The sequence below is a fragment of the Pan paniscus genome, chromosome 4 (assembly GCF_029289425.2).
Source record: "Pan paniscus chromosome 4, NHGRI_mPanPan1-v2.0_pri, whole genome shotgun sequence".
NCBI classification, from domain to species: Eukaryota; Metazoa; Chordata; class Mammalia; order Primates; family Hominidae; genus Pan; species Pan paniscus.
This window is the reverse complement of record NC_073253.2, coordinates 171,622,984-171,639,477: the sequence shown is the minus strand read 5'-3', so window position 1 is coordinate 171,639,477 and position 16,494 is coordinate 171,622,984. Positions and strand designations below refer to the sequence as shown.

Genomic DNA, 16,494 nt, shown 5'->3' with positions numbered 1-16,494 from the left:
CTCAACCACCCTTTATCTAATTCTCACATACGAAGCCGATATTTCCTCACTGTTAAACACCTCTGTCCTCTACCCACTAGACGCCAGTAGCAACCCCCAAGTTGCAACAGCCAAAAATGTCTCCAGACATTGCCAGGTGTCTGTCTCCTGATGGGGGAGGGAGAGTGGTGGTAAGATCACCCCTAGTTGACAGCCACTGTTATAGATTTTTTTAAAAATGCAGGAATTAAAAATGTAATGGAGGAATCAGAATATAAAGTTGAGAAATGGAAACTAGGAGAGAAAAATAAGAAATTAGAGGATTAATCCAGGAGGTTTGATGTCTGATTAATAGAAGTCCCAGAAAGAGAAACAGAGAAGGAAAACGGGGAAAGGAAACTATCAAATGAGTACAAACAATAGATTTTGTATAAGTGAATAACACATTTCCAGACTGAAAGAATTCCAAGAACAAATTTTAGAAAGAAAGGAAAAGAAAACCCAAGCCAAAGCATTTTGAAAGTACTAGGGATAAAGACAAGACCCTGAAATCTTCTGCAGAGAAAAACAAGTGACATACAAAGGACCCAGAATCAGAAGGTTATGGGGCTTTTCGGTAACAATCCTGGAGTTAATGGAGCTATGTGTGGGAGATTAATGGTGTCACAAATTATTTGATATTCCTTCTGTTGAGAAGGGAAGTCTAATTCCCTCCTCTTGAATCTGAGCTGGCCTTAGTGACTTGCTTGATCAACAGAATGCGGCAGAAATGCAGCATTCAGAAGCTTTGCAGCTTACACCTGGGCCTCTTGGGCCACTTTGCTCTAGATGCTTTGTTAGAAGTTCAACTACCCTGAGGCCACCATGTTATAAGGAAGCCCAAGCTAACCACGTTAAGAGGCCTGTGCGTTGAGGGAGAGCAAGATGTCCAGCCAGTCCCCACTGTCCAACCGCTAATCTTTCACATAATCCCAGCTGAGGCCCCAGACACCATGGAACAGAGCTGAGCAATTCCTGCTATGCCCTATCCAAACTCTTATCCTATAGAATCAGGAAATGAGATTTACACCTCTGGCTAGGGTGAAGGGATGAACTTATGATACCATGTAGAAAACTAAGCAAGCAACCGGGCGCGGTGGCCCGCGCCCGTAATCCCAGCACTTTGGGAGGCCGAGGTGGGCGGATCACAAGGTCAGGCGATCGAGACCATCCTGGCTAACACGGTGAAACCATATCTCCATTAAAAAAACACAAAAAATTAGCCAGGTGCGGTGGCTCACACCTGTAATCCCAGCACTTTGGGAGGCTGAGGCGGGTGGATCACCTGAGGTCAGGAGTTTGAGACCAGCCTGACCAACATGGAGAAACCCCGTCTCTACTAAAAATAGAAAAAATTAGCTGGGCGTGGTGGCACATTCCTGTAATCCCAGCTACCTGGGAGGCTGAGGCAGGAGAATTCCTTGAACCTGGCAGGCGGAGGTTGCAGTGGGCCGAGATCGCACCATTACACTCCAGCCTGGGCAACAAGAGGGAAACTCCATCTCAAAAAAAAAAAAAAATTAGCCGGGCATGGTGGCGGGCACCTGTAGTCCCAGCTACTAGGGAGGCTGAGGCAGGAGAATGGTGTGAACCCGGGAGACGGAGCTTGCAGTGAGCCGAGATGGCGCCACTGCACTCCAGCCTGGGCGACACAGTGAGACTCCGTCTCAAAAAAAAAAAAAAAGGAAAAGAAAACTAAGCAAGCAAAACCAGTGACCATGCAGGAAAGGAAAGCTGTACTAGAAGGAGCCCAGGAACATCATATGCCAGTGGCTCAGGGGGTCCCGTTCCCATGGTCGATGGACTACAACCTTACCGTGCGCGCTGGGGAAGCGTGATGGGCTGTAAGATAATAAAATCCTCATCTTTCACTTTAAGAAATTAACAGATAGGCCAGGCTCGGTGGCTCACACCTGCAATCCCAGCACTTTGGGAGGCCGAGGCGGGTGGATCACGAGGTCTGGAGTTTGAGACCAGCCTGGCTAACATGGCAAAACCCCGTGTCTACTAAAAATACAAATATTAGCCGGGCATGGTGGCGGGCTCCTGTAACCCCAGCTATTTCAGAGGCTGAGGCAGGAAAATCGCTTGAACCTGGAAGGCAGATGTTGCAGTGAGCCAAGATCGCACCACTGCACTCTAGCCTGGGCAACAGAGCAAGACTCCATTTCAAAATTAAAAAAAAAGAAAGAAAGAAAGAAAAAGAAATCAACAGATAATGACTTAGCCCAGGAGGTCGAGGTTGCAGTGAGCAGAGATTTCGTCACTGCACTCCAGCCCGGGCGACAGAGCAAGACCCTATCTCAAAAAAAAAAAAAAAAAAAAAATCTAAGAAGGTGATAATAAAAAAGAAATAAACAGATAATGTCTTAAAAATTATGAGGCCAGGCACAGTGGCTCACGCCTATAATCCCAGCACTTTGGGAGGCCAAGGCAGATGAATCACTTGAGCTCAGGAGTTTGAGACCAGCCTGACCTACATGGCAAAAACCCATCTCTGCAAAAAATACAAAAATTAGGCCAGCATAGTGGCACATGCCTGTAGTCCCAGCTACTTGGGAGGCTGAGGTGGGAGGATCACTCGAGCCCAGGAGCTTGAGGCTGCAGTGAGCCATGAGCACACCACTGCACTCCAGCCTGGGTGACAGAGTGAGATCCTGTCTCAAAAAAAAAAAAAAAAAGCAAAACAACAAAATATTATTAAATAACAGGCCAGGCACAGTGGTGCATGCCTGTGGTCCTGTGGTCCTAGCTACTCGTGAGGCTGAGGTGGGAGAACTGCTTGAGCCCGGGAGTTTGAGGCTGCAGGGAGCCAGGACCTTCCCACTGCACTCCAGCCTTGGGCAACAGAGCAAGAATCCATTGCTAAAAAAAAAAAGAGAGAGAGAGAGAAAGAAGGAAGGAAGGAGGAAGGAAGAGAGGAAGGGAGGAAGGGAGGGAGGGAGCGGGGAAGGGGAGGGAGGGGAGGGGGCCAAAGGAGGTGAAAGCAGTTGCTTCTAGAGAGTGGATACTGGGGATGTGGGGTGTGGGTCAGGAAAAGGCCGGCTTTTGTTATAAGCCTTGTAGTATCATTTGATATTTTTGTTTGTTTGTTTTAAGGCTAGTCAAGTGAAGCAGTTTGAGTGGAGAAGGAAGAAAGCAATCTGTAACCTGTTGTGATAAATTAGTTGTAAACACCACTGCACTTGGACCAGCCTGTTTAGGTGTTTTTTGTTTGTTTGTTTGTTTGTTTTTTGAGACGGAGTCTCGCTCTGTCGCCCAGGCTGGAGTGCAGTGGCGGGATCTCGGCTCACTGCAAGCTCCACCTCCTGGGTTGATGCCATTTTCCTGCCTCAGCCTCCCGAGTAGCTGGGACTACAGGTGCCTGCCACCACACCTGGCTAATTTTTGTATTTTTAGTAGAGACGGGGTTTCACTGTGTTAGCCGGGATGGTCTCGATCTCCTGACCTTGTGATCCACCCGCCTCGGCCTCCCAAAGTGCTGGGATTACAGGCGTGAGCCACCACGCCCGGCCTGTTTAGGTGTTTCTTGAGACAAGGTCTTGCTCTGTCACCCATTCTGGAGTGCAATGGCGCTATCCTGGCTCAGGGCAGCCTCAGACTCCTGGGCTCAAGCGATCCTCCCATCTCGGCCTCCTAAAGTGATGAGATTACAGGTGCGAGCCACCGTGACTGGCCTATTTGATATTTTTAAAAATTAAATGCCCATATTGCTGTGATAAGGTGAGCACTGTTATGCAGGAGTCCCAAGTAGCACAAACAATATGAGAGATGGCCTGGGCCAGGGAAGAACCAGGTGTATTCCAGGAGTTCAAAGAAGGTCCCTGTGGCTGGGTTGCAGGGAGAGAGGTGGGGAATCATGGGAGGGAGGCAGGTTCAGAAATTTGGCAGGGCCAGAGCATGCTCCACCCTATGAGACACAGGAAGGATGTTTCATTTTATTCTAAGAAAAACAAAAAACAGGAGGTCATTTCAGAGGGGGTTTTTTTGAGATGGAGTCTCACTCTGTCTCCCAGGCTGGAGGGCAGTGGGGCGATCTCGGCTCACTGCAACCTCTGCCTCCCGGGTTCAACCGAGTCTGCTGCCTCAGCCTCCCAAAGATTACAGGCGTGAGCCACCACACCTAGCTAATTTTTGTATTTTTAGTAGAGACGGGGTTTTGCCATATTGGCCAGGCTGGTCTCGAACTCCTGACCTCAGGTGATCCACCCACCTCGGCCTCCCAAAGTGCTGGGATTACAGGCGTGAGCCACCCACTGCACTTGGCCCATTTCAGAGTTTTAAGCAGGGGAGTGGCAGGGAGTAATTTCCTCTTAAGACCTTTCTGGCTGCTGTGTGTCGCCAGGCTGAACTGGGGGCAGCAGGGCTGGAGAGGAGGCAAGAGCAGGGCTGTAGTTTGGAGGTAGAATATTTGGGATTCATAGAATTTCATCTTCACAGCAACTCATTTTGCAGATGAGCAAACGGGCTCTTGCTGGGAGTGTTCCCCTGAGGCCCTCACAGCTGAAAGTGAGTGGGATTCACAGCCACTCTCCGAGCCCAAGGCCCTCGCCTCTCCCTGAGGCAGGGAGAAGGAGGCAGCCCTCCCGTGGCCCCAGGGCCCTAGCAAGAGGAGAAAACCCCAGTTCAGATGTGGACCCCAAAGCTTCAAAATGTTTGCCCTGTTGACCTACTCATCCAACTAACATAGAATAAGAAGCTCTTTTTGCAGAAAGTTGTTGACCGTGAGTGATTATTTATAATCATGGGAAGCTGGAAGTGACCGTAACATGAAACACAGGCAATGATGAAGAAAGATGTGGACAAGCCCTGGGTGGGATGTTCGGCAACCGTTAAACATTACAGCAATGAATAGCAAGAGACCCGTGGAGGAAGCACCTCCTGCCTCTCAGAACTTGAGCCGGGCACTACGTAATGCTCACAAAATCCCTTCGAGGCTGGGTGTGGTGGCTCACACCTGTAATCTCAGCACTTTGGGAGGCCAAGGCGGGCAGATCACTTGAGGTCAGGAGTTCAAGACCAGCTTGGCCAACATGGTGAAACCCAGTCTCTACTAAAAATACAATAATTAGCTGGGTGTGGTGGCACGTGCCTGTAATCCTCAGGAGGCTGAGGCAGGAGAATGGTGTGAACCTGGGAGGTGGAGGTTGCAGTGAGCCGAGATCGTGCCACTGCACTCCAGCCTGGGAGACAGAGGGAGACACTGTCTCCAAAACAAAACAAAACAAAACAAAAACAAAAACAAAAAACCCTTCTAGATTGGTACCATTCTACCCAGTTTACAGATGGGGAAAACAAAGCTCAGAGAGGTGAAGAGCCTGGCTTGAGTTTACAGAGTCAAGGAGCAGCAGAGCCTCGCTGGGCAGTTCACTGCCCTTCTCTAAGCGTTCCCTCCCCTGTGAGAATAATAACCTCTGGGTGGGCAGCGGGGGATGAGTGGGAATAAGAATGTGCCACCTCAGCGCCTGGCACACAATAGGCGCTCAGCAAGTGCAAACCTTCTTCCTTCCGTGGGGTTGTCCTCACCTTATGGCTGCTCCTCCCACTGCAATCACCATGGAAACAACTTCCTCCCTCCCTGGTGACCATCCACGCTCCCCAGGGTCTGAGACTGCTGGCAGAGGTCAGAGCTAAATGGGCAGGGCCAGGGCTGTGTGCGGAGGAGCCCTGGGGCTGTTTCTGATGCTACCTTCCATGTGACTCTAGCCAGGGGAACCTTGGGAAGTTGCTGTGGAAAATGCTGGCTTGCCAAGAACCCCGGAGATGACAGCTGGGGACAGCCCACATGCTGAACGGCAGGGCTGCACTCAGCCAGACTGATAAATACAGATGCGCCCCACTGCTTAGGGGAATTAGTAAGTTCTCAGTCCTCAGAACCCCCAGCAGTGCTGAGCCACAGTCCTCAGTGAGACAGGGACAGCGATGTGGGTACAGCTACGCCCTGGAGAGTGACATCATAGCGCTGGAGTCAAGGGCAGTGAGTGAGGTGGTCATGGAGGCAGGGTCCAATATCAGGACAGGGATCCCTTGGGGGTAGGGGTGGCACTGGTGGTGGTAAGTTGGGATGGACATGCTGATGATGTGTGTGCTGATGAAGGTGGAGACGCAGGTGGCGCTGGTGGAGGTGACAGTTGGGGGAGGGAGATGGTGGTGGTGGCGGGGCTGGCGGTGGAGACGCAGGTGAGCTGGGCATTAGTGGTACTGCTAGACTGCAGGTGTCCATTGTGTAAGGAACAGCCAGGGGCTGGATGTGTCCAGCCCAGGCATCCCTCTGAGGCTGTAACCTGGGACCTACCTCCCTCCTCACTTTTTTCTCTCATGTTCTGTCCTTCAGAAATGAGTCAACTGCCACGGGACAATTAGTCACTAGGTGTGCAGCCAGCAGGTATCAAGATGGATTCATCATCATTACAAAGTTCCCCTGGGTCCAGCCTGCAGGACAGGAGATTCCTGCCCTCAGGGTCCCTCCTCCCAGTCCCAGAGGAAAATGGGAACTGGCAAGGAAAGGCCGTGTGCCGAGGCTAGCACTTTGCCCCCATTACCATTTAGTCCTCAGCAAACTGACGTCCAAGAGGGGAAAGGGCGCGGCCCAGCCAGTAATGGGACCAGAACCCAAGCCAGGCCTGTGCCTTCTCTCTTTTCTAGGCTCCTGGGTTTTCCTTCTTGAGCTGCCCGATTTTCCCACAGGTCATGCTGAGCCCCCAGACATGTGATGTTGAGAGAGAACAGCCCGAACCAGGACCTTCACCCAGTCCCCGAGGCGCCTCCCCCTACAGCCCCTTCCCCATACATGCCATGCTTCTCCCTCATGGAAGTGTCTCCCAACTCCCCCCTCCCCATCTCACAGGGCAGGATGGAGGGCCTCAAGAAGCCTGTGGACCCTCACTCAGAGCAACAGCGACACCCCTTTGCATTTGTGTGATGCACACACAGTCTCTCCCCTGCATGTGGGCCCAGCCATCCCCCTGGAAGGAAGAGCTGGATTCATCAATCCCCTTTATGCACACAGGCATGAGTGCAGGAGGCCAGGGTTCCTGCCCAGCAGCTCCAAGGCTGTCAGAGGCAGAGCGGGGGTGCCACCCTGTCTGCCTCCCAGGCCAGTGCTCTTTCTTGCCTCATCCCTGCCTCGCCTGCCTCCTGCTCTGCTGGGGTTGGCCCCGGGTTTCTCGCAGTCCTGCCTCCTCATGATCATGATGAGGCTGGCGTTCTACAGTCCAGAGCATCTGCCTCTGGATTCAGTCACTTGGGGAAAAAGCACAGTGTCTGTGTGGGCTGGGGAAGGCGCAATAACGGCCTGCCCCAATGCTAAGCCTTCCCCATGACAGGTCACTCCCAAGCTCAAATCTCCTCCATGGCTCCCACTGGCTGCAGGACACACTGCCTGCCCCTCAGCCTGACAGGCGAGGTCCTTGGAGGTCCTGGGTCTTGCTTTTTCCACACGAGCTGCTCTCTCCCACTCCTGAGGTCCAGTGGTGTTGAATGCTCCTGTTCTCGGTCCACACCCTGCATTTTCCTTCCTCCATTTGCCTAAACCATTCCCTCTGCCCAGAATGTCTTTCTTTGCCTTCTGCCTACGTGCAAATCCTCTCCATTCTGTAAGGCCCAGGTCAGCTGTGGAGCTGTGTTCAGGCAGTTGGTGGCCCCCACTCTGGGCTCCTCATTTCCTGGTACCCCAGCAAGGGGCAGGAGCAAGGCACAAATGGAAAACAAGTGAACGGAGTTGCCCCCGGGCTGGGACTTGCGGACAGGCACCCGCTTCTCCCTGCTGGGGCAGCCTCAGGCCAACGCATGGGTGTGAAACAAGGTCCCAGTCACTGCACAACCGTACCCCCGGGCTCTTTTCTCTGTTTGCTCCTTTTAAAAATGGGAACTATTAACCGGGTGCGGTAACTCATGCCTGTAATCCCAGCACTTTGGCGGGCCGAGGCGGGCAGATTACGGGGTCAGGAGATCGAGACCATCCTGGCTAACATGGTGAAACCCCGTCTCTACTAAAAGTTCAAAAATAAAAATATATTAGCCAGGCCTGGTGGCGGGCGCCTGTAGTCCCAGCTACTTGGAAGGCTGAGGCAGGAGAATGGCGTGAACCCGGGAAGCGGAGCTTGCAGTAAGCCGAGATGCCACCACTGCACTCCAGCTTGGGTGACAGAGCGAGACTGTGTCTCAAAAAAAAAAAAAAAAAAAAAAAGAGAACTATTGGCTAGGTGTGGTGGCAGTCCAGGCCAATACCAATAGTTCTCATTTTTTAAAGGAGCAAACACAGTCCAGCACTTTGGGAGGCTAGAGTGGGAGGATCACTTGAGCCCAGAAGGTTGAGGCTGCAGTGAGCCGAGATCCTGCCACTGCATGCCAGCCTGGGCGACAGAGCAAGACCTTGTCTCAAAAAATAAAAATAAAGTAATTTAAAATGGAGACTATCTATATTCCAGAAATTACTGCTTCCTTGTTCTCAAGCCCTCCGGCCACTGCTGTTGTTTCCCTGCTCTCAAAAAAATGCCTGGACCAGCCTGACCAACATGGTGAAACCCTGTCTCTACTAAAAATACAAAAATTAGCCAGGCATGGTGGCGCACACCTGTAATCCCAGCTATTCGGGAGGCTGAGGCAGGAGAATCACTTGAACCAAGGAGGCGGAGATTGTGGTGAACTGAGATCGCACCACTGCACTGGAGCCTGGGCGACAAGCAAGACTCCATCTCACAAAAAAAAATTAGCCAGCCGTGGTGGCGTGCACCTGTAATCCTAGCTAGTCAGGAGGCTGAGGCAGAAGAATCGTTTGAACCAGGGAGGCACAGGTTGCAGTGAGCCGAGATAGCGCCTTGCACTCCAGCCTGGGCAACAGAGTGAGAATCCGTCTCAAAAAGAAAGTGCTTAGGGAAGGACCAAAAAGGACACAGAGGAGAATCAGGGAGACTCTGGCCCCCACGCCATGAGATGTGTAGTCTCCAGGAATCCTCACTGGTCCCACCTGGCCCAGGAGGTGCCAGCTCTTCAGCCTTGGCTGAGAGGAGGCTTCAGCCGCATCTCAGAGCAGTCCACGGCGCCAAGATTTTCTAGAATTTGGAACCACTGGGAGTGAGGATACCCGGACTGCCCAGGGCCTCCAGGAGGGTCAGGGTGGGGAGGTGGGTCCTCCTTCAGTGTGGGGAGCCCCCGGGGTGCACTCAGCCACGATGCTACAGAGCTCCCCCAGCACCGCCACCGCTACACGGCCAGCTCGCCATGCACTTTCACTTCTCCTTTTTCATTTACTTCACACAGCTGTTCCCAAACAGGAATTATCCTATCCTATTATTCCAAGGAAACCGAGGCTCATAGATGCCCAGAGATGGGTGAGCCAGGGGCAGCAGGTTAGACCCAGGCTGCCTCCAAATCCAGAGGTCCCTGGGCAAGCCTTGGTCTGGGCTCCGTTGATCCAGGAGTCCGTGCCTGCACCCACAGAGCGGACTCCAGCCGAGCCTGGGTGCCCGGAGCAAGGATGTGGGACCTGAGCACCCAGCTCCCCGCCACGGGCCCTCCCAGTGCCTGTGGCCCAGGCCACCTGGCCCAGCAGACACATACAGACTCAAACAGCCCTGGGTTCAGATGGCAGCATTTCACATATTTGTTGTGCAACCCCAGGTAAGCCCTCTCCCCTCTCTAGGCCTCAGTTTCCCCTGCTGAGAAGCAGAGTGAGGATAAAAATCAAGGGGTCTACACACAGGCCATGACCTGTTTCCATCAGCGGGACCTCGGTGCTCACTGGGACCCTGCCTTGTGCCTGGTGCCCAACCCAGCACAGGCCTGCCTGAGTGACGCAGCATGGCCCCGACTCTCAGCTGGGTCCCCACCTCCTCTACTAGGGCAGAGAGATGTGCAGGGCCCGGACTGGGCAGAGCTGGGGCCAGCCTGGGTCAGTCCCTGCCTGACACTTCCTAGCACTGGCTGAGGTGGCACTGGGCTTGGTCATAGGCCACATGCCCACCTTTGCCTCAGGGCTTTTCAGGCCCTTTCTGGAACTCTTCTCATCCCCATTTGATAAATGAGGAAATGGAGGCCCAGAAGAGTTAAGTAGCCCACCAAGGTCAGGGTGGAGCTGGGATGTGAACCGAGCAGCTGGGGTAAGAGCCCAGGTCAGCTTCCCCATCCTCAACCCCTGAGCATCCTATGAAGGGGCCAGGCCAGTTACCTCATTTCCCTGGGGTGCCTGCCTCCCTTCCATCCTCTGAAGAATCATCCCGTGAGGACTTGGATGGGAAGGGGGCCATCAGCCCCCAGGGAAGGAGGTATTATTATCCCATGTTTACCGAAGAAACAGGCCTCACAGCAGGCTGGGACTTGACCCAGCTCTGCCCCATCTAGCGTGCGACTTCCCCTGCCCAGCTTCAGGGGAGACTTTTAAAGACCCCCAAGCTTGCCTTGGCTCTAGGGATCCCCCCAACCCCCACATATCTCTGGCCCAGAGACCCCCGATGAGCTGGATAGTCCCTACCTGTGTCCCCTTCGCCACAGAGGCGGCAGGCAGGCGCCGGACAGGCGCTGGCGCACAGGTGGGCACCCTCTGCGGCCTGCAGCTATGTGGCCAGCAGACTTTGGCACCATCTCCACCTCCACTGAGCAATCATTAACCCTGCCAGAGACCACACCTCCCAGGAGGGGGCCGACTCCTAATGAGGCAGAGTACAGCTGGGGGCGCCGGACAGGAGGAAGGGACCAAGGCGCCAGAGCTCCTGGTGCTCCTGGGGCTGGAGGCCCACACCACAGAAGGGGCCTGGCCGACCCTGAGCCCAGAGGACCTGGGAACAAGGCCCAACCCTGGGGCAGGCTGGAGGCGGGGACGGTGACAGTCAGAAGGTTATGCCAGAGCCCCCGTCCCCTCCCTGCTATGAGTCTTCAGTGACAGGGCATCTGTGGACAAGTGGGGGATTAAGTCAGGAGAGGGAAGTGGTAAAACAGTGTAACAATCAAACACTGCGTGGCCAGACCAGCCCGTGAGGTTCTCGTGGAGGACTGGGGGCTAGCTGAGCCTGGACAACCCACTTTCGAGCCTGTTGACCCTGATCTCACCCCGCATTGAGACCCTCAAAAGGCATCTGCCCGTCCCCAGGGGCTTCATCCACTCCCAAGTTGCCTTTTTTAATTATTTACTTATTTTTGAGTCAGAGTCTTGCTCTGTCACCCAGGCTGGAGTGCAGTGGCACAATCTTGGCTCACTGCAACCTCTGCTTCCCGGGTTCAAGCAATTCTCCTACCTCAGCCTCTTGAGTAACTGGGATTACAAGCGTGGGCCTCCACACCTGGCTAATTTTTTTTGTATTTTTAGTAGAAACAGGGTTTCACCATGTTGGCCAGGCTGGTCTCGAACTCCTAACCTCAGGCAATCCGCCTGCCTCGGCCTTCCAAAATGCTGGCATTATAGGGATGAGCCACGGAGCCCGGCCCCGAGGCTGGCTTTAAGCACTGCCTGATGTGGTGGCCTCCCGAAGGGGCTCAGCCACAAGTCCTCCTTATCCTCACTTTGGCCCAGCCATCACAGTTGACACAGAAAGGGGACCCTGGGCACAACTTTCTTAAGGCACACCACTGAGTCGTCACCATTGGGTGGCCCTCTTCTTGTGGGCAGAGGACATGTCTAATTCACAATAGATACATAGTCATGCACCATATATCTGTGTTTTGGTCAACAACGAACCACACATATAATAGCGGTCCCATAAGAGTATAATATCATCTTTCACGGCACCCTTTCTATGTTTACATGCACAAATACTTACCCCTGTGTTACAGTTGCCTGCAGCGTGCGGTACAGTCCCAGGCTGCATAGGTTAGCAGCCCAGGAGCACAGGCGGTGGTACAGAGCCTAGGTGTGTAGTAGGTGGTACCGCCTAGGTTTGTGTAAGTCACTGTATGATGTTCACACAATGACGAAATTGCCTGATGACACATTTCCCAGAAGGTGTCCCCGTTGTTAAGGGTTGTGTGACTGTATATCAGGCAGTTGCTATAGTCAGGCATTTTAATAGTTTGCTTCCCAACTCTCCAAATGTAAAACATATTAACAAAATTTATATGCCACCAGCATAAAAAGGAGAAGAAACCCAGATGAAGGGAAGTCAAGTGAGAAAAATAAGGGTAATCTACGCCTGAATTGAGGCCATAAAATACTTGTCTTGAGCTGGGGGCACTGGTGTGCACCTGTAGTCCCAGCTACTTGGGAGGCTGCAGCAGTAGGATGGCTTGAGGCCAGGATTTCTGTGCTGTAGTGCACTATGCTGATGGGGTGTCCACACTAAATTCAGCACTAATATGGTGAACCCCAAGGAGCAGAGGACCACTAGGTTGCCTCAGAAAGGGTGAACCAGCCCAGGTCAGAAACAGAGCAGGTCAAAATTCAGGTGCTGATCAGTAGTGAGACTGTGCCTATGAATAGCTACTGCACTCCAGCCTAGACAACAAGAGCTTCTCTCTCAAAAAATAAAACAAATTATATATATATATATATTTGCCTTCAAGTTCTGGGTAATTGCAGAGATGGGTCATGAATCAGGTTCTGAGCTTCCCCCCAGGCAAAGCAAAAAGGGAATTGAGATCCATTGAGTCCAGCATCCATCCATTTTAAAACATTTGCATAGGCTGGACATGGTGGCTCGCGCCTGTAATCCCAGCACTTTGGGAGGCTGAGGAGGGTGGATCACCAGGTCAAGAATTCGAGACCAGCCTGGCCAAAATGGTAAAACCCTGTCTCTGCTAAAAATACAAAAAATAGCTGTGCACGGTGGCAGGTGCCTGTAATCTCAGCTACTCAGGAGGCTGAGGCAGGAGATTCACTTGAACCCGGGAGGCAGAGGTTGCAGTGAGCCAAGATTGTCCCACTGCACTCCAGCCTGGGTGACAGAGCAAGACTCCATCTCAAAAAAAAAAAAAAAAAAAAAAGACCAAAAAGACGACTTTGCATATAGCCAGGCTCTGGGAGCTATGATGCAGTTCGGAGTTTTGATACCCAAGAGGCTTTTCCTCTTTTTGAGAAGTGTTTCTGAGGAAAGGATGCTGCAGACACTGGGTAGCACTCGATGCGACTATTACAATGCAGGGGTTAAGAGACCAGAGACCAGGCTCCTCTGGGGTCAGACTGCTGGGTTCAATTTTTTTTTTTTTTTTTTTTTGAGCACCATGTTGGCCAGGCTGGTTTCAAACTCCTGACCTCAGGTGACCCACCCGTGTCGGCCTCCCAAAGTACTAGGATTACAGGTGTGAGCCGCCATGCCCAGCCACAATTTTTAATTTCATTTTATTTTTATTATTTTTTTATCTACTGTATATTCACAATGGGTTCAATTTTGGCAGGGCAAGTTACATAACCTCTCTAAGACTGTTTCCTTATCTGTAAGTTGCAGGTAATACATGATGCCTACCTGGGCAGGTGATGGTGAGGATGTAATGAAGTCACCCATTTGAAGTCCTGAGCTCAGTTCCCAACACAATAAGGTCTCAATGAATGTTAGTTTTCGTGGGGGCATGGTGGTGACTATTGCATTACTATTACTAATATCACCTCATTTAATCCTGCCAATAACTCCAGGGATGATTTTTTTCCCCATTACAGATGGGAAAATAGACCTTAGACAGATTAGATCACCACCCGAGATTACAGAAAGTGGCAGAACCGAGATATTAGCATATCTGTGCAACAATTCTTGCCCCTGACTTTCCTGCCACAGCCGTCAGATTCCTCTCTGAAGGAAGTAGGCACTAGTCATCGCTGGTGGCTTAACTGGTAAGAAGAGAGGCAGGTGACCCCACCCAAGGCTCCAGGTTCCCCGCTCTGCCTCAGACCATGGGAGTCAGCCTGGTCGCTCTGCTGTGCCCCAAATAGGGCAGACCCCAACCCAAGCCCCTGTCCCCCCTCCCTGCCCTTACGGCTGAGGCCGACAGCTCTGAGTCACTGCTCTGGTTGACAGAGGTGTGTCCTGGCCTGCCCAGACCTTTGGACCCATCACGATGAGGCACGTGTGGCCAGATGGTGCCCTGCCCATCTCGAGGGGCACCATCCACCTGCCACAAGGCAGCCTGGGAAGCACACAGGGATCTGGGCTATGACGATCCAGGTCCAGGTCTAGGTCCAGGGTTGGCTTCATGGAGCAGCAGGCAGCCAGGCAGAGTGGGACTAAGAGCCCAGGATATGGACTCAGGTGACCTGGGTCCTAATCCCCACCACCACTTACCTGCTGGGGGCTTGGGCAAGGTACACCATCTCCCACACTATTGGTGTCCTTGTCCAAAATGGGCCTAATGCAGACTCCACCTCATAGGCCTGTTCTAAGGAGTAATGATGTAATGCATGACAGCACTTAGCACAGAGTAAGTAATGGGGTGATGTGCACGAGGCGACAGTTTAGATACACATCAGGGTTCCTTCACAGCCACTGTCTGAAGTGTGTGCCTTAAAATTTTTTTTAATCAGAAAAACTTCTCAGCCGAGTGCGGTGGCTCACGCCTGTAATCCCAACACTTTTGGGACACTGAGGCAGGCAGATCACTTCAGGCCAGGAGTCCAAGACCAGCCTGGCCAACATGGTGAAACGTAGAACATGGTGAAACCCCATCTCTACTAAAAATACAAAACTTAGCCCAGCGTGGTGGCGTGCACCTGTAGTGCCAGCTGCTCAGGAGGCTGAGGCACAAGAATCGCTTGAACCTGGAGGTGGGGTGGGGGGAGATTGCAGCGAGCCGAGATTGCACCACTACACTCCTGCCTGGGTGACAGAGTGAGACTCTGTCCCCACCCCCCCCCAAAAAAAGAAAAGGAAAAAAGAAAACTTCTCATTACCTGTCTTTGCTATGTGCACCCACTGCATACTCAGAAATTTATCAAGTTGAAATCAAGCGTTAACTTGCCCTGAAGTTAGGCAAGTCTCTCCTTCCCTCTGAGCCGCCATTTCTTTACCTGTAATACCTCTGACGCCCACCTAGTGCACAGCCTTAGAGGTGACCCGGAGAGTCTGGGCTGAGAGTGACTCTGGTGTGAATGCATTCAACCCCTCAACTTCCCAATGATCCCCGGAAGTTGCACTTTGCAGGGTACAAAGTCCCTTCGTTGCTCTTACAGACAAGGAACCAGCCCAAGAATATCCCCGTGATGTCACAGACTCACAGCCTCCCACCCTAGAAAGAACTCGGGGCTGGGCGCGGTAGCTCACGCCTGTAATCCCAGCACTTTGGGAGGCCGAGGCGGGCGGATCACGATGTCAGGAGTTCAAGACTAGCCTGGCCAACATGGTGAAACCCCATCTCCACTAAAACACAAAAAATTAGCCGGGCGTTGCGCCATACACCTGTAACCCCAGGTACTCCAGAGGCTGAGGCAGGAGAATCGCTTGAACCCGGATGGCGGAGGTTGCAGTGAACCGAGATCGCGCCACTGCACTCCAGCCTGGGCGACAAAGTAAGACTCCGTCAAAAAAAGAAAGGAAAGAGAGAAAGAAAGAAAGAAAGAAAATAAAGGAAAAGAAGAAAGGAAATAGAAGAAAGAAAAAAAGAGAAAGAAAGAAAAGAAAAGAAAAAAGAAAGGAAGGAAGGAAAAGAAAGAAAGAAAGAAATTGGGGACCCATGAGACCAACTTCTCCCCACCCCAGAGCCTCCTTCCAGGGCACTCATTCCCTCTAAAGCTCTCCTTTAGGTGGCTGTTCTGTCAACAAACGGCAGCTTTAAAAACTAAGCAGACCCGGAGGCAGCCGCTCCACCGTCTAATCAGCCCTCCGCAGAGGAGCTAAACCTGGGCTAAGCAGACGACCTGGCTGTGCAGCTGGTGGGAGGCGCGGTCTGCAGGGACTACCACCACCTGCATGCCAGCCAGAGCGCGGCCCGCGGCGGGGTGCAGCCCTCGCTGGCCTAATGCGCCCAGGAGGCGGGGACGGTGGGGCTACCCTCCGGGGCCGGGACCCGCGGCCTGAGCTGGTGCCGGCCATGCCCTGGTCCAGGTTGGCTCTAGCGATGGGGACACAGGGGTTGCGGGGAACGTAATCCCTCCCGATGTCTCGGCCGGCCGCCTCGTTTTGTTGTCACTGGAGTCTCCCATCCTCCTCCTGAAGAAGGTATCATCAATTCCATTCCGCAGACTTGAAAACTGAGGGTCAGAGAATGGCCCAAAGTGGGGAACCAAGATCTGCTGACCCCAGATAGCTATTAGCTACCTCCGCGCCCACCGGGGCTGGGGGAGGGGACACACTCTCCGGGAAGCGAAGATTCTCTGAACGACCATGGGGTCGTATTGTTTCCCGTTTCACAGGCGAGAAAACGAAGTCACTCCTCCAAGGTCACGGAGGCTGCCAGGCCCCAGGCGCCGCGCCCTTACGCACCCCTGGCCGACTGACGCTGGGCGGGCGCGGCCGAAAGAGGCTCCGCCCCGCCCGCGCCACCCGCGCTCCCGCACGCGTGGTGCGGTCCAGGCAGCTCCATTCGCGCGGGGCCGGGGCGGGGGTCCTGGAAGCTGCGCAGCCG

General features: G+C 52.9%; 1 protein-coding gene across 1 annotated transcript in view; it reads right to left on the bottom strand.

Moving 5' to 3' along the window:
- Positions 1–9,216, bottom strand: part of CDHR2 (cadherin related family member 2) — a 45,869-nt gene extending 36,653 nt beyond the window's left edge. Inside the window, exon 1 of the mRNA XM_034961030.2 lies at positions 5,545–9,216. Within this exon, the coding sequence (XP_034816921.1) occupies positions 5,545–5,607 (63 nt within the window). The 5' untranslated portion in view covers positions 5,608–9,216. The remainder of the gene's footprint in view (positions 1–5,544) is intronic.
- Between the last annotated feature and the right edge of the window lie 7,278 nt (positions 9,217–16,494).